The sequence below is a fragment of the Heteronotia binoei genome, chromosome 15 (assembly GCF_032191835.1).
Source record: "Heteronotia binoei isolate CCM8104 ecotype False Entrance Well chromosome 15, APGP_CSIRO_Hbin_v1, whole genome shotgun sequence".
NCBI lineage: Eukaryota > Metazoa > Chordata > Lepidosauria > Squamata > Gekkonidae > Heteronotia > Heteronotia binoei.
The window spans coordinates 45750928-45777190 of NC_083237.1; the positions used below are offsets into that span (position 1 = coordinate 45750928).

The window sequence follows — 26263 nt, forward strand, 5'->3', positions numbered from 1 at the left end:
GTGTTTTATCATAGACTTGGGAGGAGGCAAGGGCAGCTGATGGGGGGTCGGCCTGGGAGGAGCTTCACCGAGGCTGCGGGGGTGGGGAGGGAGGAGGAGGCGCCGCGGGGGGGGGGGGAGGCCAAATTGGGTACCCCCTGTAGCCATGAAATTAAAAGACGTTTGCTTCTTGGGAGGACAGCTATGGCAAACCTAGGCAGTATAATAAAAAATAGAGACATCACCCTGCCAGCAAAAGTCCTTATAGTCAAAATGATGGTATTCCCAGTAGTAATGTATGGCTGTGAGAGCTGGACCATAAGGAAGGCAGAGCGCAGAAGAATAGATGCTTTTGAGCTGTAGTGCTGGAGAAGACTCTTGAGAGTCCCTTGGACTGCAAGAAGTTCAAATCAGTCAGTCCTAAGGGAAATCAACCCTGGAAGGTCAGATAACATCATTGGACTACATTGCAGGGTTATCTGTTGGCTTTAGTCTACCTTTCTCCCTGAGACTCCAGTGGGTTATATATACATACACACACATGACCCATTTAACAATGCAATAGACTAGGAGTACAAAATTAGAAAGGCAAAAAAAGAGTGTGATTTAGCATAAACAACTGTAAACCACTTTCAGCCCCTCCCAACGCAGTGTGACACAAATTTCTGATTCTAACTGGATTACATTGTTTATTAGACATCATGCCCTATTGTCTGGACTGATTTATACTGGTGGTCCCCAACCCAATATTTTTGAGCCTGTGGCTGGGGGCACTTTTGTTATTTTAAAATATAGTAGTAAGCAACACAACAAAATGGCTGTTGTAGAAGATGGAATCAAGCATCTGCATACACATACACCCCCCAAGAGAATGGGATGGAGAATAATATGCACACAAAACAGAAAAATAACACACAACCCAGAAGCCCACTAAGACACCCAATTGCGAGTCCTGCCTTCACATTGTTACACAAATCTGTATTCTTGACCAATAGAAACACTCAGCAAAGTCCAGTGGAGGAGGAAGAAAAAAGGTTTATTGCAATAAATGGAGAGCAGAGCTAAGCCAAAGCCTACATACTAAGATGCTCTACCCCCTTTTAGGGTGGGCAGTACTTTATATAGCCTTGATGACACGTTGGCACATGCTAACAACCAGGCCTCATTTTGAGTAGGAGCTCACAGAAGCAGAGCTCCAGAACATCTAAATTTTAATGTGCTCTTTCTTTCTTACCCACCCCCCCTTCCCCCAAATACTTGCTCGTGGGCTCCATTGTTCAAACGCCCGTGAGAATTTTGACAAACTTTCTAATATTTTCCTCCACAAAAAAAGGAAAAATAACCAAAACATATGAAGCAGACAGATGGAAATTTCCCTCATGCAACTGTGGCCACATAGGAGAAAGTAATTTTAAAAATATGATGGGAGTAAAGTTTTCTTATGACAATTATAATTCAAGAAGCATTTTAAGGTAGATGCTGAGCTGATATCATTTAGTACATCTTCAGGTGATGTCAGTGGTGTGTAGCATATGCAAGCAAGTTATGCAAATGAGTTGTGCTAATGAGCTCCGGTACCTCTTTTTCTACAAAATGACCCCTGACTGCAACATCCAGCACAATTTCATCGCAAGAGCCAATTACGCAGTACTGATACATTTTGCCAGTTTGGCATCAATTCATTGGTCAAGATTTATGTCACAGAAAGAATTTCTACTTCACATGCACTTTGACCCTGAAATACATAGTGGGCACCTGGTTGGAGAATGCTGATATACACTCTGTAAGCTGTGTTGAGTCTCAAAAAGGTGGGATTTAAATAAAGGAAATAAAGAATTACTAATAGCTGACTATATTAAAAGGTTATCATAAGTGATGTTTTCATTACCCCCCATATTGTAAAGAGGAGACGAACTGGAGACTACATTGCAAGTCTATGCTAAACCATCCTCCCTGTGGAACCCTATGGCCTTATGCATATGTGACCTGATTTATTATAAAGCATTCTCTGTGGGCTTGCCTTTAAAGAAAGACCTTTTGTTTTCAGATAAACCATGCTGACCCAGAAGTAAAACATAACAATAACCATGCATGACACAGAAGTAAAACAATCCTGAACAGAATTAGACACATCAAAGTGCACTGAAGTCAATATAGAAAAAACGTAACCAGTGCACATTGGTCCAGGTGAAATCCAGAAAAATAAAAAAAACCCCACCAAAACCCTCTAATACAGGGATTCCCAATGTAGTGCCCATCAACACCTTTTCTGGCCCCCACCATGTGTTTTTAAGGTAGTGGATTGTGTCAAACAGGGCTTTTGCCCAGCAAGGCTTCTGACTGGCTATTGAAGATTTGTTTGAATGTGCAGATTTACATTTTTTTTTTTTTTGCTTTGGCAGCAGCTGCCACCACAACACAAACATCTACGCTGTATTACTGAAGTTAAGCTATGGCAATTGTTTGTGGCTGGCCGTGCCTCCTGTAGCAGTCTTTTTGTGGCCACCATTTTGTTGCTATGCTCATCATTCTATCTTGTCAGAATCCCAAATGTACTCGGAAGGCTCAAAAAGATCGGGGATCCCTGCTGTAATACCATTTCCTGAGGCCAACCTAAGGGGAATGCTTTATCAAGCACAGATGTTACATACATTTTTAAAATGGAGGAAGAACAGCATCCCCCTTCCCCATTTTTGTAGCATCTGCCCTCACGAAGAATTCTTCAGAACTCGAAAGCCTGCAAAATGTTTTGTCATTTGAGTTAGCCTCCACATTAGAAGATGTGTGTTTCTTTTTTTAAGTCAGTGTGCCACTCTTGCTTAGGGATTACACTGCGATACATTGAGAAGGATGAACAATCTCAGCAACCTTCTCATTAGCTCCAGAGGAAAGAAAACGGTCTCTTATCTCATTACATATGCTAACCCATTCTCACCAAGTAGAGCTATATATCCACAGTATTCCAATGTATTTCAATAGTGCATCAGAATGCCTTGTTTGTATTGACAAAAAAGGATACTGGTTGTTTATCTAATTACATATGCTAAACCCATCTCCCACAATATTCTAATGTATTCTTTTTTTGTATCAGCAAACTGGAATGATGTTTATAAGGTATAGTACATGTTAAAAAATTAGGCGGCCAGGAACACCTCTGAGAAAAACATAGTCTCCGTTTAATCCAGGCTTGAGGAATAGAGCAATTAACAGACTCTGCATTTATTGCCTTGTGACATTCTCACCATCATTCTCCAATTCTGACGTTTCACTGCCTTTGTTGTTTTCCTGGGCAAGTGCTATGCAGACCAAACTTTTCAGTTTGTTGATTCCATTTTCAGTTTATTAATTTCACCATTTTGTCATTGGATTCTAACTTTGTACTACATTGCATGATTAACCGCTGCCCACCAACTGCACTGCTTACTGTACCCCATTTCATTGTCTGACGAAGTGCATGCACACGAAAGCCTGCATTCTAAATAAAACTTCGTGGGTCTTAAAGGTGCTACCGGACTCCCAACTTTGTTCAGTCTCTTCTGAACAATCCCACTACAAACAGCACGAGAAAAACAACCGGACCGGGATCTTCTTCTTCTTTCAACACTCTGGCCCCTCCCTCACCTTTCCCTCGGCCTTCAGCCTATGGGCGCATGCGCGGACTTACGCAATCCACTTACCTTACGAGGAAGAAGGCCTCGGAGAAAGGCAAAAGCGAGCGCAAATTCAGCTGGGAAGTGAGGTGGGCCTGGGGGGCGAACGACGTTGTCGTGTCGTTGCGCTCAGGTAAGCGGGGTTTGAGGGGTTCTCGGCGGGAGGGCGGGAAGCCTGTGGGAGGTTGACGTTGAAGGGAAGCGACCAGCTCGTCCGTTCTGTCTTCCAACTGAAGCCTGGGCACATTTGAAGCAGCTCCCCCACCCCCTCAGTCTTCCATGCTTTCCCTGATTTAAGGTAGTTATTGGGGAGGGGGGAACGAATGGCAACCTAAGTCCCAGTTCCTTCTTTTTCCTAAGTCTGATGAAGCATTTTTTGGGGGTGGAGGTCGTGTGTAAAAAGAGCCAGGGAGATGCATATTTGTTAGTCCCAAGCTTGTGGCAGGAAGGTTTTCTTTTCACACGCCTTGGGAAGAGGTGGGTCATTCTTGTGCATTTCGCAGTGCAATCCTAAACAGAATTGCCCCCCCTCCCCCGTCTCAGTCCATTGAGGTTAATAGGTTTAGAAGGGTGTCATTCCGCTTAGCGTAGCGTGGAACGGGTTCCTGCCTTCCTGTGTTTGATTCGTTTTGCTTTCAAGGAATGATATTTTGGTCTTTCAAGGTTGTGCTATCCCATGATGGATCGTCGTGATGAGGGGGGCAATTTTTTGGTGCCAGGACTGAAGAAAGGAATCCCAGTTCCTGTGACCAGACCTCTAGGAGTCCCTTGCAATAACCAGGCCTGTGGGCTTGGAGTCTTGGCTTATGTTTGAAAATGCCAGCCCTCTGGATATCTTGGGTGCTTGGAAATTGGATGCTGATTCCATAACACTTCCTTCCACCACAGTGTTAACTGAGGCTGAGTGTTCAAAGTCACTTTCGGTGTCCTCTTAAACAGAGTTACACCCTTTTGTGTCCATGGAAGTCAGTGGGTTAAGACGGGTGTAATGGTGCTTAGGATGGGATGGTTGATGCAGGGGAATGACGTGATAAAACTCTCTTTGCTGCATTTTCATATTCAGACTTGGAATTTTAAAAAGGGTAAAACTAAAGATCATTTCCCCTGGTGTGTAGGGGTAGAATGGGAGTCTGACCTCTCTCAGTGAATCTGAATACAGACCCTGGAGGGATGCTGGTTATGCTAGTGAAGCAGAATGCAGTGTACATTAAAGTATGTGTTGTGTATAAGGTTGGTAGGGAAAACAAAAGCATTTGACATATTTAAGGTAGGTAGGATTAGTATTCACAGGGATAAGGATTGTCCATAGGAAAGCTATAATTCTTGTTTTTTCTCACTGGGGTAAAAGCCATGAGTTCTGCTACTCTTTGACTTTTTAAATTTGGGTTTATAGTCTTTATTGTTCTGAACCTAAAAGTAGCATGAGAGCCATTTTTTTGAGCTTCCTTACTGACTGAAAATAGGAAGACTAGTCTGAAATGGGCCATCCACTAGTTCAGTATTAAAATCTGGGAATTAATCTCAGCTGTTCCACTTCCAAATCCCATTGTTTCCAAAACTGGACTTTAAGCGATGGCCACTAGAATCTTTTATCGCATTGGTATTATTTGGACTTGTATTTTGCTCTACCTGTGTGTTTAAATATAATGCTATTTCTGTTCTCCTCTTCCACAAAGTGGTCTTGTGTTGTTTCACTTCATCTGGCGCTCTAATATTGATGTCTTGATGCCAGAACTGGGGGAAGGGAGTTTATAAGCTACAGTTCATAAATGTGGCAGATGTGATTTGCATTCCTGATCAACCAAGAAACTTCCTTCTTTCTTTGGTTAACCTTCACAGGGTAGTTGTGAGGCAAATACAGAAATTGGGATTTGGTCATATTGTATGGACAGAGAGTCACTATTTTCAATCTTGTAGTAGTATGGCTCTTTGGAGGATTGTACTGAAAGTGAGGGTTTAGCCTTGTTTTTCTTTCAGGTACCCTGATGTATTTTTAAGCCTTGCCTGTTTGTGTGTGTGAAAATGCATCTGATAGATGGGACAGAAACAAGTAGTCTAATTTTAGACTGTGTAACCTAAATGGCATACCTTTTTAGGAGCTGTTCCTTGTGGCTGTGAGCAAGGGAAAGGTTTGATTTTCTAAGCAGTATACTGACAATAGGGTAATGGCAAAGTCAACCCATAACACAACTTCAAGAGTAAAAGCAGGATGTTGCAGGTGCTATTGTAATTTCAAGATCTGCAGCTGCAACACTTTCTTAGTTACTGCCTAGGGTAATAAAATTACTGTCTGATATCGCAGCAGCAGATGGAAAGAACTTCTTAGAGGTGTCTAATAACAGTGGCAGTGAAAAAGTGCTGTATAGGAGGGTGGTAATTAGAGAAATCTGGTATAACCTATCCTCTGTTTTCAAGAGGGGAATTGTATCTCACTAACTTTTAAATAATTTTTCTGTGTCAGCAAATGGACAGATAGGAGTGTTCTGAAGCATATTATATACTTGAAGATGCTATTTTTTATGCCTGTTGTCAAAGGGCTCTAAATCAACTTTACTCTGGAGAGAGATTAACGTGGCTGTTTCCCTGAAAAGAATCCACTGTGGCTGTACAAAAGACAAATTCTGTGATAGGAATTATTGGGAAGTGAACTGAAAATCTGCAGGACTCATACTGTCAGTGTGGTTGTATTTGCAAGACTGTAAGGGTTCTGGTTGCTGTTCTCAAAAATGTGTCCTAGAGCTGGAAAAATGGCAAGGGGGAGAAGTCAAAATAATCAAGGGTTGGACTTAAGCTGCTGCTTTACAAGAAGTCAGAAACATTTGGAGCTCTTTTGGGGGGGAAAGACTGAAGAGAGCAAGGGAGTAATGTAAGAAAGGTTTATAAAAGCGATGAACGGCTTGGAAGTTAAACACAGAATTTTTCTCCCTGTTCCATATTAGTGGAATTCAAGGTTGCCAGTTGAAACTGACGCAGTAAATTCAAGATGGACAAAAAGATTCTTCCGTGGTTTTTCAGGTGATTCTGTGCTTACATGCCGGCCATCTGCTTCTCAACACTTGACACTGGGGATGCCTGACATGAGGGGGATAGCCACTTAAAAAGTCTCATCGGCTTCTTGTAGTTGTCAGCACCTTTGGAAACAAGGTGACGAACTAGAGGAACTGACTGGCTTAATCCAATAGGGCTCTTCTCAATGTTCTTGGACCAGTTAGTGTCTAAAAAGCAGGTGGCCTAAATAAATGGTATAGAAGTTTGGAACAGCTTTCTCATGTTGCCTAAAGGAAACCTCACATGTGGCTTTGAGATTTCACAAGTCTCTGACTCAACTCCACATCATATTCTGAGCAATGTCTCCGTCAGGTCATTTCTGAAAGTAATATGCAGAGGGTATGCAGCCTCAGCCTGCGGATTGTGGTATATATTTTCTATTATGTGTCTTTACAATAGGAGAGTGAGTTGCCTATCTCTGCAGTGTTGCCATAGGGAGAAAGCAAACTTCTGCTTTTGAAGTCTAAAAATGATGGTGTGTGTTTCTCCCCCTCCCTCAGCAAAGATGAGAACTGCAAGCTTCTTACTGGCGGCTCTGTTAATCCCTTGGGGCATTTCTCTGGCAAAGTATGATGAATTTGATGATGGTGATGACATTGTGGAATACGATGATAACGACTTTGCTGAATTTGAAGATGTGATTGAAGATACTGTGACGGAATTGCCGCAGCGGATTGTTACGACAGAAGATGATGAGGAAGAGGCCACCATTGAGCTTGAAGGTCAAGATGAAAGTCTTGACTTTGAGGATGCAGATGCACAGGTGATGTTGGATGAAGGATCTTAGCTGTTTTGGTCATCCAGAGCAAGGGAAGAATGCTGAATGCTGGTCCAACTGTGTCTCCAAGTGCCATGGGGGCTGTCTAGCATTCCACACAGATTAATCCAGTTTAAGTTTGGATTCTGTATAATATGTATAGAATGTATAGGCTACAGCTTTGCTGCAGGGATTTGCACATACACTCATGAATCTGTAAGTACCCTGGTGTATATACGCAGGGTTCTGCATGCATTCCCCCTTTCCCTAGTCTTCATACATTGAGCTTTCCTACAGCTCGATGCTTCCAATCTACAACTTCTGTCTGAACATGGATTGCATCCACTGAGTCAGAGGGCAACATAGACTGTTCATCTGGCACTCTCCTGGATATGTTCTTGGCACTCTGGTTCTGTTGAGTTCTCACTTTTGTTAACTTGATGTATCTTCTACTGTGTCTAAGTTCATAGCGGTAAAATAAGCGTAGTTGGTGTCATTTCCCATGTAGATCAAGTTGTTACTTGTGAAAGCTTGGGCCAAATTATACTAGTTAGTCTTGAAGGTGTTACAAAGCTATCTCTGTCTTGGAAGTACTGCAGGCGGACTTCAGAGTAACAAAAAACAGTAGGATAACTGAGCTTTAAAAAGTGTACAGACGTTTTGGAAAATTGAACAATAGGTTTCCCTGGAGATCTAATGTGAGTGGCAGGAAATAAAAATTGAGTTCGCACCTAACTTTTCAAACTGTAAGAGCTCTCTGATTCTGAAGGAATGCTTCACCTCCGTATTGTTTGTACAGGCAACTTTATTGTGGGGTAGCTTACTGCTTTTCTTTGCTTTGTGTCTGCATTGAGAAGAAAAGTAGTGGGTTATATCTCATACTGAGTTGAGGGCATATGGAAGTGGTTGTCTATCCTTACTAGAAGGATAGATGTGGATGAACTTTACTCTGGAGCCATCCATGCCATCAAGTGCTGCAGAGAAAATCACTGCTGACTACTGCTGTTTTGTTTTTTTAAAAGTAGTAATTGAAGAAGACTGCAGATTTATACCCCACCCCTCTCTCTGCATTAGAGACTCAGAGCGGCTTACAATCTCCTATATCTTCTACCCCACAACTGGCACCCTGTGAGGTGGGTGGGGCTGAGGGTTCTCACAGGAGCTGCCCTTCCAAGGACAGCTCCTGTGATAGCTATGGCTAATCCAAGGCCATTCCAGCAGGTGCAAGTGGAGGAGTGGGGAATCAAACCCGGTTCTCCCAGATAAGAATCCGCACACTTAACCACTACACCAAACTGGCTCTCTAAATACCATGCTATTTTAGTTGATCCAGAGAGTAGTCTGAAGGAAGGTATTGCTTGTGTCTTGTTAAAATGAAGCGGGTGTCAAGATGCTAGACTGTCTTGGAGACCCACTGCGCTTCATGAAGGAAGTGCATAGTGGAAGTGCAACAATAATTTCAGGGTTCAGAGAGACTGTTTAGGGCAGGGGAAGGCAACCCCAGGATGTATGTCAACAGAAGCACACCAGACTATTATTAATTAATTAATTGATTTGATTTCCATCCTGCCCTCCCCAAAAGCAGACTCACGATGGCTTACAACACAGAGGTTTACACAAACAGACCTATTTTAAAATCTAAACAGTATAAAAACCATTGTATACAATAGTAGGATGGCATGCTGAGAAAGGCATAGTATCTCAGCTCTGTTTTGCTTGGCACTTAGGGTTAGATCTCTGCATGGACAGGCAGGGCACTGGCAGCACTGTTGGGGCCAGTGGTGCAGGAGAAGGCAACAGGCATGGCTTATGCTCATGGTCACTTCCCTGATTTGCACAAGATGAATCCCTGAGGTGCTGCTGGGGCTTGGTTTGGTCCAACTGTGTCTCCAAGTGCCAACTTTTGTCTCTTACCTCACTGCTCTCTGTGTTTGCTGGCTCTCCAACATCTTTATAAAAATTATTTTATTTGTGGGATTTATATTCTCCTCTCATCCTGCCAAGCCATGCTCAGGGTGGGTAGATGTTGCTTCCCCCACCACCCCCTTCCAGCACTTGGGCCAAACAGGTTGCCTGCCTCTGATTTAGGATGATACCAAGTGGTGGTGGTATAAAACTGTAAGTAGTGCAGTGGCTGAAAAGAATCAGTGGAGATGTGAAACATCTCTGGGTCAAACTTTATTTTAACTGTGGACTGACTAGATGGTCTAGTGTCCACTTTCTTTGAGACTCAGACTCCCTGTCTGCAGTATAATATGGCATTCATTACAGGGCTGTTGTAAGGGTCACTGTGAGAGCATGGATTGGGTCCAAATGCTCTGTTCTATTAGCTTTGGAGCCTTCCTCTGGAGGACAGCTCCACTATTAGCAGAATGGAACATTTGGTTCTAACCCATTGTGTCTGCAGTGGTTTGAACCCTGAAAGAACTGTAAAAACACTGAGAGTTATTATTAATTTGCAAAGTGCCAGAGTAAATGAGCTCCATGCTCACAGAAGCCTGTATTATTGAAACATCTGACATTCCTGTGTCTTGTTCTTTTTTCCTCATAGGAAGGCGATACAGAGAGTGAACCATATGACGATGAAGAGTTCGAAGGTTATGAAGAGAAACCCGATGCTTCTCCTGGCAAAAGTGAAGACCATATAAAAATAATTAATGTAAGTGCCTGTGGTGAGGGTTTACATTCAACTCTTAATTGTAATAGTTCATGTGTGTTTGCGTGTGTGTGAAGTGCCAACAATTTGTAACTGACACCATTGGGATTTTCAAGGCAAGAGTAGTCTTCTTAGTGGTGTCCCATCAAAGTACTGACCAGGGTTGACCCCACTTAGCTTCCGAGATGTGACAAGATTTAGCCATCCAGGTCTAAACAATGTTAACCTAAATCGATATCCACCTAAATAATTTTGCATAGGATCCTCCAGTCAAGTATTTTGCCTTAAGTCAAGCCCATTCTCAGTGAACTCACATAGCCAAGCATGTTGCAGCAAACAGTTAAAAGAGGATGGACAATTCCCCAAGAAAAGAAGGTGGCTTCTCCTTCCTTAAATATGTTTCTTCAGATCAAGCCTTTTCTTTGGTGTGTGTTCCCTATGTTCCCCGTGTATCTATTTCCAATGTCTATATCAGCCAGGGCTCTGTGATAGCAAAAACTCAGGGGGAGATGAGCCCCATGTAGCCAGCCTTGAGTGAACAGAAACTGACCAGAAGGAAAATGAGCTGCAGGCTTGTCAGGATTCACAGCCAACAGCTGGTGCAGAGCCACCGACACCTTCCAACCCCAATTGAACAGGTGAACCTCAGTTAGCTATTCCCAGCCCACCAGTATAACCCACATTGACTTAAAAGTATGACCCGCTTTTCCCCAGGTAATGCTGTGCCAGGAAACACCAAAACAACTTTTCTGCCCAATGCATCTCTCTTATTTATCTCTTTTATATGTGAGCTGTTGTGGTGTAGCTGTTAGAGTGCTGGATTAGGATCTGGGAGACCTAGGTTCGAATCCCCACTTTTCCGTGGAAGCTTTCTGGGTAATTTTGGGCCTGTCACTCTCTTTCAGCCTTAGCTACCTTATAAAGTGGTTGAGAGTATATAACAGAGGAAAGGAGAACAAAGTGAGCAGCTTTGGATTCCCATTAAGGAGAAAGGCAGGAAATAAATGAAGTAAATAAAATTGTATACTGTTATCCACAATGCATACTTTGGGTCAGTGTAGCACAGTGTTTAGAGTGATTAAAATGTGAAATTCACTGCCAGGGGATGTAGTTATATCCACAGCAATAAACAGCTTTAAAAGGGGATTAGATAGATTCATGGAGGATAGGTCTGTAAGTAGCTTCTAGCCATGGTGACTGAAGGAAACGTCCATGTTCAGAGGTGCTAATCGTCTGAATCCCAGCGCCAGGAAGCAACATCAGAGGAAGGCGTCTATGCCCTGTTTTTTACCTTCCAGAGGACCTGGTTAGCTGCTCTGTGAGACAGGATGCTGGACTAGATGGACCATTGGTCTGATTTTCACACTCATATGGGACAGAGCTGGATTTGACTCTAATCTGAGCTATAACATTTGTCAGGTTAGCGGCTATGGAGGCAGGATGCTGGACTAGATGGACCATTGGTCTGATTCAGCAGGGCTTTTCTTATGTTTTCACATTCATATGGGACAGAGCTGGATTTAACTCTACTCTGAGCTATAAAATTTGTCAGGTGGCCTGGGACAAATCAAAATAATCCAGTTTTAATTATTGATTAAAATGAGATGAGTTAAGATGAAGGCACTCTGTTTGCTGGCAAAACACTGTAGAAATAATGCATGGGCAGGCCTGTGTTGATTTGCTATTCTCTTTGTACCTTGCATTTTAATTCTAAATAAGATGATAAATAAGTTATAATCTGGAGTCCCAGCTTGCATTGATTACCTGATTTCCCCCCCTCAAAAAAAACAAACAAACCTAAAAGTCCAAACTCAACTGCAGGTCCCTGCCCACCTCCAAAACAGCTGGGAGAGTTACTACATGGAAATCTTGATGGTGACAGGTCTCCTTGCCTACATTATGAACTATATCATTGGGAAGAACAAGAACAATCGTCTGGCTCAAGCCTGGTTTAATTCTCACCGGGAGCTGCTAGAGAGTAATTTTGCTCTTGTTGGTAAGTGGTTTTCTCACTGCTTGTCCCCTGGCTAGTATTGTGTTCTGAGGGAAGAGAAGTTTCCTCTGATAATGTATAGCAGGGGTGGCCAATGGTAGCTCTCCAGATGTTTTTTGCCTACAACTCCCATTAGCCTCAGCTAGCATGGCCAATGGCTGGGGCTGATGGGAGTTGTAGGCAAAAACATCTGGAGAGCTACTGTTGGCCACCCCTGACGTATAACAGTGTAGAAAGTGAGGTGAAGGTTTTTGTACACATAGCAGGTTAAGCCGTTTTTTTGTTCTTGGGAACATGCTGGTGGGAGGAGGGGTTGCATTTGAGTGCTCCCTGAAGATTTTCTCTTGAATTGCACATGTGAAGGAAACCAGATAGAGAAATCTTGTGGATCCATGGTAATGTTCCTGTTGTCTGTATTTGTCCAGTTTTGTTAGGCTCTGTTCCTCTGCTTTAGCGTTGGCAGAAGAAGTATTTTAAGAAAGTTGAGAGGGATAGGAGGAAGGTGGGTGTGATTAAAAGCTTTTCATGGGAAGGAGTGCCTAATCCACCATTTCCCCCTTGGGACAGATTTATTCAGTGTATTTCTTTCTGTGTTTTATAGCCTGCCATTCTCACTGAGACCAAGGCAAATTTCACTGTGTAAAGCAATGCAGTCCACTTAGCACAAGACATCCAGTAAACATGTAGTAGGATCAGGGTGGCTTTCTGTATTGTTTCTGTTTTTGTATCAGACAGGGCATGGTGTAAACAACCTCCAAACGAAATGACGAAAGTAGGAAACAGTTCTGAGTATAGGGCAGTTGTGACAGCACTGAATAGTAGACCGATCCTGTGCTTCTGCCCTGAGCCTTTCTTCCATGCAACTTAATCTCTGAGCAGCAGTTAACATGCTGCCTGTTGCTTTACATTCCTTAGAGAGCTAAAATAGTTACTTCCAACCCACCCAGACAACTGAAAATGCCTCCAGATGAACAGAACAAACCTACAAAACATAGAAGCTCAGGGAAATAAAAGGGTGGACAAAGCTCATTGGAAAAGACACTCAGCTGCAGCCTATTGTTATGATCACATTTCTAGGAGCACATTCCAAGCATAAGCAAACCATGCTTTTCAGTTGTAATGTGGCAAAGTTTTGCTTCCTAAAAAGGAGGGGGAACTTGAGATTAGTACCCCTGGGGGGAAAAACGCATCTGGCTCTGAATGTTACAGCTCAGGTTCCCATCCTGGATCTGTGTTGGAAGGAACATACAAAGGCCAGCCAGCAGCGTAGTTTCAGTGATACCTGTCCTGCAGGACCAGGGCAATCACCCTATAGTAGGTTCCCATTAATTAGCTTGTGCTTTCATTCAAGGGGATGATGGCACGAATAAAGATGCCACAAGCACGGGCAAACTGAACCAAGAGAATGAGCATATCTACAACCTCTGGTGCTCTGGCCGGGTATGCTGTGAAGGCATGCTTATCCAGCTGAAGGTAAGAAGAAAGCATCTTCAAACATTGTGCTACTTTTTAAATAGCTGAATATTTGTCCAGGCAACTTTCTTTTTCTAGAATGGCAGAGCCCCAGTACCAAAAAAAGTCTTTGCTTCATATTTGTATATATCTTGTAATTAATGACTGCGTGTATGACAGGCCCCTTTTCATTTCCGTTCCTCAGAGGCAAGATTTTCTCTCCATTTCTCTTTCCCTTTACTGACTGAACTGCCCTACCAATGTGTTTTCTTCTTTGCTGAAGAACTCTGGCTGTCCCACCCGGTCACAGAATGATATCTTGGCTGTTGGCTCAACCCTGGAACCCGAGAGAACTTAAAACAACTTAAATAGCACTCAAGGCATTTTGAAATTCAAAAATAACAATATTTTATTTAACCTAGAGGAGAAAGGTCAGGTGAAATCAGAGGCTGAAAATTTCTGAAGTAAATAACTGAAGTAAAATCAGTACATGTACAGACTTTCGTTTTTATGTTTCAGCTAATGAGAGTTTCTGAAGCTATTCACAATTAAATCTTTTATGTTGAGAGTAGTGTGCAAAACAACCTGGTATTTTTGGGGAATATTGAACCTGAAAAGTATCAATAGTTCCTGATATTCCTGAATCCCAATACCAGTATCAGATTTAGTAAATATTTGGGAAATTATAGTCTATAGTCCCCATAGAATATTTGGGAAATTATAGTCAATGGTCCCCATAGAATATAATGGATAATTGATCCAGGGGTATCTGGAGCCTTAAGGGGGCTGTTTTTTGAGGTAGAAGCACCAAATCTGTGCATAGATGTTTGTGACTCTCCTTAAAAAAATCCCTTAAGTTTAAAAAAAAATTGGAGTAAGTGGGCCCCCAAAGAAGGTGCCCCTATCCTCCATCGCTTTCAATGGAGAGGGGAAAAGATGTTTAAAGGGATTACAGTTCCTTTAAATGCGTTCTCTAAGTCAAGCGACTCCACAGCAAGAATCTGAAGGTGTTTAAAGGGATTTAAAGAGAGCCAGTTTGATATAGTGGTTAAGTGCGTGGGCTCTTATCTGGGAAAACTGAGTTTGATTCCCCACTCCTCCATTTGCAGTTGCTGGAATGGCTTTGGGTTAGCCATAGTTCTCACAGAGCTGTCCTTGAAAGGGCAGCTTCTGTGAGAGCTCTCTCAGCCCCACCTACCCCACAGGATGTCTGTTGTGGAGGAGATTTTGAGCTGCTCTGAGAGTCAGAGTGAAGGGCAGGGTATAAATCTAATAACATCATCATCTTCTTTAAATGAATTCACCACAAAGTTACATGGCTTGGACATTTAAAGGTATCTTTCAGTTATTTTTTTCAGCTTGGTTTATGCTGAATGCACACTACTAGCTTGAGAGGCTTTTGTTCCAGTGCTTTCCAAAACACTCCAGTACACTTTCTGTGATTATTTTCAGATATTTTTGGTTTCCAGAAGGCTGGTACACTCTTTCTAGTACCCAAACTCCTCTTAAAGCACCAGTACTTGTCTTGAGTTTTTAACTGACTCTTAAGGTATCTAAAGGCAGTTTCTGACTGCACCAGACCAGAGATCTCTGTGCTTGTAGAGCTAACTCACTGTTTGACTCGTTAGGGAATTTTCTTCTCTCTAGGAGATCTATCCCCTTTCCTTGGCCCAAATGGGAATCTCTGTCTAACTACCCACTCATCCTTGCCAACTTTCCCCAGTTCTTCTGTCTGTGTTGATCTGCTCTCAGTCAGGCCTGAATTCTGGATGAATTCTCCTCAGCATTCAGCTCTAAAATCTCTCTCTGCTCAGCTGATACTAACCAGTCCGATAGCTTGGAGCAACCTGTCACCCAAGCCTCTTTGTTTCTGTGGTGAATTAATCCTTCACAGTCCTTCAGCTGTTTGTACAGCACTTCTGCTTCTTAAAACTGCGGTCCATTCAGTGTTATTGGCGAGGAGGAAAAGATTTTCTGATTCATTGTACCCTGCATGCACAGGCAGTGTCCTCCCCCACATTGTGCAAAAAAGCAGCAGTGGGTCAGCTGTTTCCAAGGCTTGATGGGGACTAGAGCAGGGAAACAGAACTAGATGTAAGCAGTTCTGAAACAGGCTGGGAAACATCCAGTTCAGGTCCCCATTTCAGTGGGAGGAGAAAGAGAATGAAGGATCTCTATCCTGTTACATTCTCTGAAGCGTCACTCCCCTTTCCCACTATGGGAAGACAGAATCTAGGTCCTAGCAAGATGGGTGCTCAACTCTAATCCCCCTCTTCTCTCCCATGGGAGGAAAAAACAAGTTCATAATATGTGAGACGACTACACCAAACTCCCCAGGCAAGGTTTTACTGGTTATTTTAAGTTCATTCTAGTGTTACCAACCTCCAGGTGGGTCATGGAGTTCTCCTGGAATTACGGTTAATCTCCAGACTACAGAGGAGGAAGCACAATTTTGGAGGGGGGACTCTGTGGAATTACTTCTCCTTTGAGCTCCCTCCTCCCAAATTCTGTCCTGATGCTTCTAGGACATGCCTACCTAGAATGTTTTTTGACCTTTTGTAGCATAGATGATTCTATACCATCATCTTTAACTATTTCTGGTGGGGTGGTGATGGTGAGTCATTGGACCTTTGGAAATGTGGCAAGTCATGCTAACTTTTGTTACTTAACTGGCCCCAAATGCTCTCTTTCAGTTTCTCAAAAGACAAGACCTGCTAAACGTGCTGGCTCGCATGATGAGACCAACCTGCGACCAAGTGGTATGTGGTCAGTTTTGCAGCCTAAGAGCAGTGTTGGGGTGGATTAAGCTCATGACTCCTTTAGCATGGTGATCTATGGCTGGCAGTGGCTTACCATAAGCAAAAGCTGGGCGTGTTCTTACAGAATTGAGAAAGTCAAATGGTCATGAAGAATGTCAGCGACACCTAGTGAAGTTTCAGAAGACAGGAAGACAGGAGGATAATGGGTTAGAACCAGAATTTGTTAAGCATCCTTGAATGTATCCTTGCCTAAACTTAGACAGCTTGCAGAAAGTGCTTTTCTTGGTGTAACATGATGAAGGCTTTCTCACTGTGTGCGGGAAAGGGGAGCAGGCAACAGCCAGAAGCCCATAACAGCGAGCATCATTCTCTGCTGTTCCCTTCTATCCTGAAATGGTGTGGATAGGCTCAAGATGCATCTCCTGGTTCACTGGCCAAATAGCTGTAAACATTTGATGGAAGATTGTGCTGTCAGTTTTTTCCATTTTTCCTGGCATTTTAGGGGTTCCCTCAGGATTGCTGCTACTTTAGCAAGACTGCTCCTTACAGCAGTATTTAATGAAGCAATACTTCACCTGCTTGATGGGGCTAAAGAAATAGCTATGTTCTTTAGTGCAGTTCAGTTAACTCTATTACAGTTTGAACAAAGCCATTCTATGGTGGCTGAATATCAAATTACTCTGATTGTAGTGTGTGTGTTGCTGCTAAAGGGGGAGCATAATGGCTTCCTTCCAGGTAATGCTCTACAATGCCCCCTTCACTCACTATATTTTAGGGGGTTCTCAGAATAATTTTACTCTGTGGTCCCCACTAACCCCATTCTGATATTGGCTGTATGGCTGTTTGGGGTGATAGACTCTGTTTATTTCTTGGCTGTGATGTGAATGAATTAGGTTTTTTTCTGGATGAATTAGTTTTGTCAATCCATACTTCAATCTGTCGCTCAGCAAATAAAAGTGACGATGAATGACGAAGACATGGACACCTATGTTTTTGCTGTTGGGACAAGGAAAGCCTTGGTGCGGCTTCAGAAGGAGATGCAGGACCTGGTATGTATGGCATCGCAAGTGGCCCACAGAATCTCGCATGTAATGAGTGTTGTCTTAGTGTTTCTTTCTCAAAGCCACCAGTTTGGTGTAGTGGTTAAGTGTGTGGACTCTTATCTGGGAGAACCGGGTTTGATTCCTCCACTTGCAGCTGGTGAATGGCCTTGGGTTAGCCATAGCTATTGCAGAGTTGTCCTTGAAAGGGCAGCTGCTGTGAGAGCCCTCTCAGCTCCACCAACCTCACAGGGTGTCTGTTGTGGGAAGAGAAGATATAGGAGATTGTAAGCAGCTCTGAGTTCTGATTCAGAGAGAAAGGCGGGGTATAAATCTGCAGTCTTCTTCATATTCATATGGGTCTTTCTGTCTCAGACAACTTGGGGGGGAAATTGGCCATTTATCTTTGAAACTCCTGACTAGAGTTACTAGAGGAGTCGTCGTCTTCTTCATTCAAGTACAGATTGTACTTGGTGTAGTACTTTGTAAGTTGTGTGAAGTCTTAGCTTGATGTCAATGGAGAAATATTTCTGTTTAAAATTTCATTCAGGATTGGCTCTATGAGAAAGCATCTTGATGTGAAACGTGTACCAAGAAGTTGACAGGCACGTTTAGGATATATCAACCTTTGGAGTCTTCTTTTGAGGGGATTTTGTTCTTCTACTACTCAGAAGCAAATTGGTTGCCACATGAATTTATGGACTTTATTGTCATAGAGCCTACCCCTTTTGAATACAGTTGTTCATAGGGTATCTGCGTATATTTTTCTAATGAAATAGAGACTGTTTGTGTTTGTTTGTGCACAGTTGTTTTGTTATTTTGGTTTATCACTGTGCAGCCACTCAGTTATTTTGCACACCCAAGGGCTAGAAGGTATGGAATCTACTTCTAATGCAGCAATGTCTTCCCAACAGAGTGAATTCTGCAGCGATAAACCCAAGACTGGGGCAAAGTATGGACTCCCAGAGTCATTAGCTATCCTGTCAGAGATGGGTGAGGTCACAGAGGGAATGATGGATACTAAGGTAATATCAAGTAACTATTAATAAAAAACATTCAGATTGTACTTGGTGTAGAATCCCATGGGAGTTGTAACAGGGCAACCAAATGTCAAAATATTTGCGTTCTGAGGCCCTCGTCTCTGCGATATTTGACCAAGAATAGCCTTGTTTGTCTTGGATCTTTCTGTCTCAAACAGTTTGGGGTGGGGGCGGGAAATTGGCCATTCAGCTTTGAAACTCATGACTAGAGTTCCTAGGGGAGTTGAGTGGAGTCTTGCAGCTGTTGATAATTTGAGTTGGCATATTTTAGTGGGCAGAGGGCTGAACTTGGACATAAGGTACTTGGGCTCCAAATCCTCCCTGGATTGAAATTTACTAGGGTAGCTTTGAGCAAGTAAGTAACTTAGAATTTTGTATGTATCTCAACATTGCTTTGATGGGAATTGTGAACTACTCTTGTCTTTTTTTCCCCCGATGAAATGACTGAATTATAATTTTGTGTTCCGTATGGTGGACGCTGATAAGGAAATCCTTGAGTTTTAGACTACTTACCAGTAAAACTAATTGAATGAAACATAAAAACGTGCCATTCTAGATCTAGCCAAAGTGCCACGTAGCCCTGTACTATTTTAGGATGGTAGTTGGTCAGATGTTCTAGGAAAGATCACCAACAGAGCATGATAGCCATGGCTATCTTCTGTGGCTTGTTCTACAATATCTGGCAAATTAGAAGTATCCAGAGGACCTTGCTTAATGATGATGTTGAATAACTGCATGCTCTCAGTCTTGTTTTCTTTTGCCTGCTCCCAGTTACTGAAAGAGAGCATTAGCTGTCTCAATGCGTTAGTTGATATAGGGGATTAAATAATACAAGATTTGGTGAGGGCCATTAGTCCAAATAACCTCGGAGACTGTTTTTCTCCATAGATTTACCTAACTTGTTTTAAAGCTACATTGCATGTATAGCTGAATGGAACCTTTGTCCATAGGCAGCATAATTCTGAAGAGCAGAGGCTGAGGATGGAGGGATGGTGGCCTTCGGCCTGATGCTGCAGAGTTGCTGCTGTCCTTTTGAATGCAATTCTTAACCATAGTTAATGGGGAGAGGCCAGTTTCCGATGCTGTGAATGGTGGCCTTTAAAAGGTCATGCCTCCCCAATACGCTTAAAGTCTTAATTTTTCTTGTAGATGATCCATTTCCTCACGCATTATGCTGACAAGATCGAGTCCGTCCATTTTTCAGACCAGTTTTCCGGTCCAAAACTTATGCAAGAGTGAGTATGATGCAAGAAATATCAGGCTTACAAATTAATGCATGGGGTGCCATCGCTCTGTTTATCCAAGCCACAAGCTGGCAATGCCCATGTGACCGGCAATGAGGGCTTATTTAAGTAAGGGCAAGGCTCAGCTCTGTATTTGCTTTGAGAGCCAAAGCTCCTACGGAATGAGAGAATTAATGTGCTTAAATAAGACTGCCTGGCAGAGAAGCACAGTCCCTCTGCCTTCCTAGCAATTATTTCCTGGCTGTGTTGCAGGAGGTAGGACCCAGCAATTTGCCTGCTTTACTGCTGTCCCCTTATCTGGCTGCTGTAAACGGGATAGGCTGTAGCAGTGGGGATCAGGTCTAGTAATTGCCCAGATACCTTTGAGCTTCAAAAACAACACTGTGCTTGTTTGTAGCGTGAGGACTGCGCGGTGAGGACTAGCAGTGCCCAGAATCCAGCGTGGCACATCTCTTGCATTGTGGGTAGCTGACGGCTATGTCAAAGCCTTCCGCAGTTGCAGAAGGACAGCCTGGATACTCTCGAGCTGCTTTTCATACCTTGTATAGAAGTATCTAAGATGCCTTCCTCTGGATACCTGGAGAGTTTGTATGGAAGCAATGGAGGATAGAGATGAGAGAGCACATTCTCTTTGAATGTAAACTTTATCAGAACATTCGCTCAGCTTATATTGCTCCTATTTGCGACCAATTCCCGGGGAGAGATTTTAACTTTTATTTAGATAGCATTTTAGCAGATAGGAACCAGGAAATTACTATGAAGGCTGCAACGTTTGCTGTACAAGCCATAAGACTCTGTAAACAACTAATGGATAAAAACATTTAAATGGCTATGAAATATTTTAATTTATGTTTTATAACTAGAAATGGAAACTGAAATTTTTATGTATAATATTTTATACTGTGCCCAAGTTCAATTGTATACCTTTGTTTTTTGGGAGTTTTTTAATACCACTTGTTACCTATTTTGGATGGGTCTCTGACCGTATTAAACTAAACTTGACTTGACTGTATGGAAGCAATGAGAGCTGTTGCTGGGTCAGACGCTCCCACCATTTCTTCCCTCGTTGGGGTTTATTGTGGGAAATGTATTCACAAACATCCTGCAGGAACGTACTTCCAGTTGGGCTTGTGGTGCTGCAGTTGGGCTTGTGGTGCTGCCTGTCAACTGTGAAGCTTTATCGGTTGTGTGTTTTATATCTTCCTTCCATCCACCCTCTTTTTGTTCTCTGCTAGGGAGGGTCAGCCTTTGAAACTGCCTGAAACCAAGAAGACACTATTGTTTACTTTTAATGGTAAGGAAGCATCTCTGATTTTCAAGTACGTCTAAAATTGGTAATACGCTATAAGTAGAATGCCATTTCACCTTTTTCTCTGGAAGAGTTGTTCTCCTGTTGTCATAACTATGGTGAAATTGGGGGTGGGGAGGTTGTGGTGGGAAGGATCACTATAGAGTAGAAGCTCAGAATCTTGACTCCTGAAAACTTGATGCCTGGAATACATTTTGTTAGTACGTAGGAGCAAAATAAAAACAGGAGTTCAGTGACGTATTAAAAACTTAACACAGCTGCCCATTTGAAACCTGCATTTCTGTGCTTGAAAATAAAAGCAGAGAAAGCTGCTTTATTCTTTTGTGGGGGGAAGCACCTAACTCCCCCCCCCCAATGCCTGTGTTATCATTTTTAAAAAATTGGGAGACCATGAAGTGTGATGTTTGAATCTGCCCTTTGTTAGCTCCTGATGTTAGTGGGTTTGTTCCCTTTGTATCTTTGTGATTTCTGTCCCCAAAGTGGATCACTGCAGAAGGAGTGCAGAGAAAGAACAAAGTTTCTCTCCCCCCTCCCTCCCAATTTTCCTGGGCATTAAAACTGGAAAAATAAAAGTCTCTCTTGCTTTATAGTGCCTGGATCGGGCAACACGTCCCCAAAAGACATGGAGGCTTTGCTGCCTCTGATGAATATGGTAATTTATTCCATTGACAAAGCAAAAAAGTTCCGTCTGAACAGAGAGGTAAGTTGTCTGCTAACGTGCATAGCTGTCTTTTCTAAAAAAAAAAAAAGATTAATAAAATTCCTAGCAATTCCTCTGCCCTTCTCTCACTGTCACTCCATCTTCTGCTGCGTGCAGAATATGTATGCCCTCAGTTGATTGTGGGGCACATATAGCAGGGATGGCCAACGATAGCTCTCCAGATGTTTTTTTTTTCCTCAACTCCCATCAGCCGCAGCCATTGGCTATGCTGGCTGGGGCTGATGGGAGTTGTAGGCAAAAACATCTGGAGAGCTACCATTGGCCACCCCTGACATATAGCATACCATGTAGCATACTCTCTAGGCACTAATGATTCTCAACTAGTGGAAAATGTACCACTGTTGGAATGCAGGCATATTCTAGGTGAGATTGAGGGCTTTCATAACAATTAATTCTGTCATGCCTGCCTACTGCAGATTATCCATCTGTGACCTTTTAGCATGCAAGTGGTAATAATAGAATGCCTGTAAATATATAATGTCCTTCTCAGAAAAAGTGGACTTTTCCTCCCTATCATGGTGGTACCCAGGTTATTTAATAGAGAAATTGTGGGACTTAAGATGTGAAGGCTGAGGACCATTAAGCTGATGTTACAGGTTGTGATTGGGCATAACATGGAGTGGGCAGGGAGAAGAAAGAGATAAGTGATATAGGACTTTAGAAGCTGAAACCAGCAATCTTGACTTCTGTCAGGATGGCCAGAATGGTGTGTTTAAATGTTGTAATACAATGATGTTTTAGTTTTCTGTTGCTGTTAGGAGGACAGCCACTATGCACTGAGCCCACTACAACTCTTGAGTTGTCCCCAAGGGCAGCTTGCATAAGCATATGAGAGGAGTCTGATGCATTATAATAATCTAGCATTTTGGAACAGTTCATTGCCAAGTTTTTGCTGCATGTGAAAGCATTTAGAAGATCTTATTGCCCACCATTAGCCTATTGCAACATTGCCCGATGTACCAAGTGTTTAATCCTATTAACTGTTGTTTTATGTTTCTCTCTCTCTCTCCACTGTGGGACAAAGGGTAAACAAAAAGCAGATAAGAACCGGGCACGTGTAGAAGAGAATTTTCTGAAACTCACCCATGTGCAAAGGCAAGAGGCTGCTCAGACCCGCCGAGAGGAGAAGAAGCGGGCCGAGAAAGAGAGGATCATGAATGAAGAGGATCCAGAGAAGCAGCGCCGCCTGGAGGTAGAATAAGCTCTTGAGAGAAGCCCCCTAGTACTGTTTAGTGGAAGTTGAGCTCTTACCAAAGAGCTTTGTTGTGGTTAGGAATATGCCAGATTCTGAGTTCTCTGAGGAGCAGTGAAACGAACACTGTACATTTTGGTTTGCATGATCTTTGTTGCGTTGTGAGATTGTGATGAATTTGCTTGTGCTTAATACAAGAATGGTTGGTGAGGTGTATGGGAATAGAGACTAATCTGTGGAAGTTTGTCATTGATTTTCAGAATGCAAAGCTATGCCTCTGTAGGGCCCTGTGGAAAGTTGCCCAGACTCCTCTCTGATCCCTTGCCAGGGTCTGTCGTGGTTGACTCAGAAGTTGACGCACAACCAGTTGATGATGTGCTGGAGTTCAATGGGGCAACAACTGCATTCTTTTCTCCTTGCTCTAGCTCTTTGGAGCATGTTGTGGAGCTGGGTAACTACACCATGTCCCTTTAAAAAAATAATTTTTAAAAAAAAATCTATTTGTTGCTCAGCTGTGGGAACTGCAAATCCATTCAAAATTGTGGCCTCTTTTTTGCAGATGGAGCTGTAATGGAGTTGCATGGTTTCTGTGTCACAGCAGTCACGTTAGTCACTCACATGAGCAACTTTTGTTCTTTGAGGTGGCCATTGTCATATCATTGGGACAACTTAAGATGAACAAAATGTTTGCTAATATGAATTATGTCCACTGATTGCACAGCCTGCCTCTTTGAGAAGTGCCTAGAAGGTACATCTCATGTTACAATGAGGATTTGAACCTGGGTTTTCTCCCATAGTGAGTCCAGTGGTTTAGTGATTGCATGCAGCGCTGCTGAAAGGGAGGATTTGGGGGACAAGATTCTAAGGTCCCTGGCTGCTTTGGAGAGTTCACGCAGCAGAGGAAGTCATGTGATTTGATTTGATTTAATATGATATTTCTGTGGAGTCTGGGTATTGAAAGTGTGGCCCAGAAGAAATCCAAACGATGCTATTAATAAAAAAAAATCAGATTCCTCAATCTGAAACAGATGGAGTACCATTTAAAAATACTTGTCTGTATGGAATATAACCAGTAGGGCTATACCTGGAAGAAGCGAGTACTTGCCAGAATCTGTTTTCTTTTTCCAAGTGTAAAAAGGCAACATGAATGCTCCTACTATAAGACAGGGAGCGTGCATTCTGTTAAAATAAGAAAACGATTCTTTTTTTTTAAAATAGCCCTTTAAAGTTTTGAAATTGGCACCAACATTTTAAGGGATAAATATGTTTCTTATTCTCCTTGATGTCAGAGGACCTTGCTAGTGCATCGCATGACACTTGTGTAACCACATTGTTTTAAGGAACTGGGAAGGCAGAACTGAAAGGGGCTTACCTTGGGAGTTTCCAGCTCCTTTCTATCCCCAGTTTATCTTCGTATGCATATGGTACAGGTATATCAGAAACCAGTCCTTCAGGGTCCATTCTGATAAAAACTCTGCAGGCCTCAGGGCTTTCAGTATGCCTTCTGCTGTTGCTTGTGGGAACAACTGGGTGGACTGCCTCCTTGCCTAACTGACCGGTGCATGGTAGAGTATTAGCCTATTCTCTTAAGAGCCTAGCAGCCTGGAGAGAAAAGGGAACTTTGTCTGGGCTACTCAGAAGAAGTTCTAAGTGGACACCTGTGTAAAGGCTGCCTTTTGGCAAAGCAAACTGTTCTGCAAAGTCCAGGGTATCAGAAACTGGGGCAGGACACATTTAAGTTTACTGCTTGTTGACATCCCAATATTGAACACCTTCCTACTGATGTGTAGAGGGAAGAAAATTCTTCCATGGCATGTTTCTGCTGCTCTTGTAGAGAGAGCTAGGCAAAATGCTGTCCCAAAACACAACTTTCTAATAATAATAACAGTAACAACAACAACAACAACCTCAAGAAAACTCCATTCTCTGTGGGCAGCCAGCTTTTTTGCAGGTGACCTGGATCATTTCCCCTTCGTATTGTTTTCATGTTTTTGCCATTAGCAGAGCTTATTTTGGGTTGTAACTTTTTGGCCATTCTGGGATACAGTGGGAACCCTATCACTTGCAGAACAGAAGATTCCTTTTGTGACAGTTCCACTCATTCCCTAAAATGAATGCACTAGCCAGGGGGCAGGGGGGGAAGTGCCATTTGGATCACACCTATCTACTGAGTCTCTATTGCGTTTTCTGCTGTAGGATGATGAAGTGTCCTCCTGGATGAGACCAGTGGTCCATCATATCCAGTATTCTGTCTCACACAGTGGCCGGCCAGTTCCTCTGGAAGCCCAACAGTGGCATAGAGGCCAAAGCCTTCTGCTGATGTTGCCTCCTGGCACTAGGGTTCAGAGGTTTAGTGCCTCTGAATGTGGAGGTTCCCCTCCGTACCATGACAAGTAGCCAGTGATAGACCTATCCCCCATGAATCTGTCATGCTCATCAGTGGGCTTCATTTCCTGGATGGGGGGGTGTCTTAATTTTGTTCTACAAACAAAGGCAGAATCAGATGATAACACACAGTTTGTTGTCTTTGCAACAGGAGGCTGCTTTGAGGAGGGAGCAGAAGAAACTTGAGAAGAAGCAAATGAAGATGAAGCAGATCAAAGTGAAAGCCATGTAGTGGGCGGGGGAAAAGCTGCAGGAAACCCCTTTCTTAGTGCCAACCTTAGAATTTCAGTTTGCTGCCTGCAAACGAGCTAATTATGTCTGTGATCTTAATAATTGCCCATTGAGAACTGCATTTGACCTACTGTTTAGTTGCATACGGAATTATATTTGGAAGCTTTTCCTGTGGACACGTCCTCGTGGAAAGGTTATTGGAACTGGTTACCATGGAGCTTTTCCTGGATCAGTCACAGAGTTATGTCTGGAAATGGGTAACCAGTTCTAATGCAACGTTTTCATTTATATGTGCACTGGACTGCTTCAAAAAGTGATCTCGCAAACACCAAAGCTACCCTGCAGTTGGCAGCACAAGAGGGATCCTTTGCATCGGCACTCCCAATGGTTGGGTTACAATCCTGGCGACCGCTTCAGTCCCTTTTTATGTTAGTGGGACTACTAATAAATATTTTTCAGGATTGCAGCCAGTGTTCTGGTTTTATGTAACATGCAGATGTCTGTCCAGAGAGAGAGCTTTGCAATTGTCTTCCATGCTGCTAGGTTCTTTCTGCCTCCTCTCCCCACCCAGCTTTGGATGACACTGCAGAAACTTGTGATAGTCCTTGGATTTGGTCTACTACTTGTTTCTTTTTCTTTAAAAAAAAAGTATGTACCAGCAATGCATAAAGCACTTTGATTCTGTTTTGAGGACTGGGGGCAATATAATAGTTCATTATATAGATGTTTAAAAACTCACAGGAGAAAGAATATCCTTTCATAATCAGCACAACAATGTTTTGTTTACTCGCTTGATGCTGACTTGTA

At 42.8% G+C, this 26263-nt stretch overlaps 1 protein-coding gene across 1 annotated transcript; it reads left to right on the plus strand.

Moving 5' to 3' along the window:
• Positions 1-3610: 3610 nt before the first annotated feature.
• Positions 3611-25922, plus strand: CCDC47 (coiled-coil domain containing 47). Its single transcript, XM_060256589.1, has 13 exons — positions 3611-3762; positions 7178-7440; positions 9986-10093; positions 11912-12086; positions 13435-13556; positions 16229-16294; positions 17242-17343; positions 18249-18359; positions 19524-19609; positions 20854-20912; positions 21518-21627; positions 22673-22840; positions 25377-25922. The coding sequence occupies exons 1-13, from the start codon at positions 3630-3632 to the stop codon at positions 25455-25457; spliced, it is 1584 nt and encodes a 527-aa protein (XP_060112572.1). The 5' UTR covers positions 3611-3629; the 3' UTR covers positions 25458-25922.
• The last annotated feature ends 341 nt before the right edge of the window (positions 25923-26263 follow it).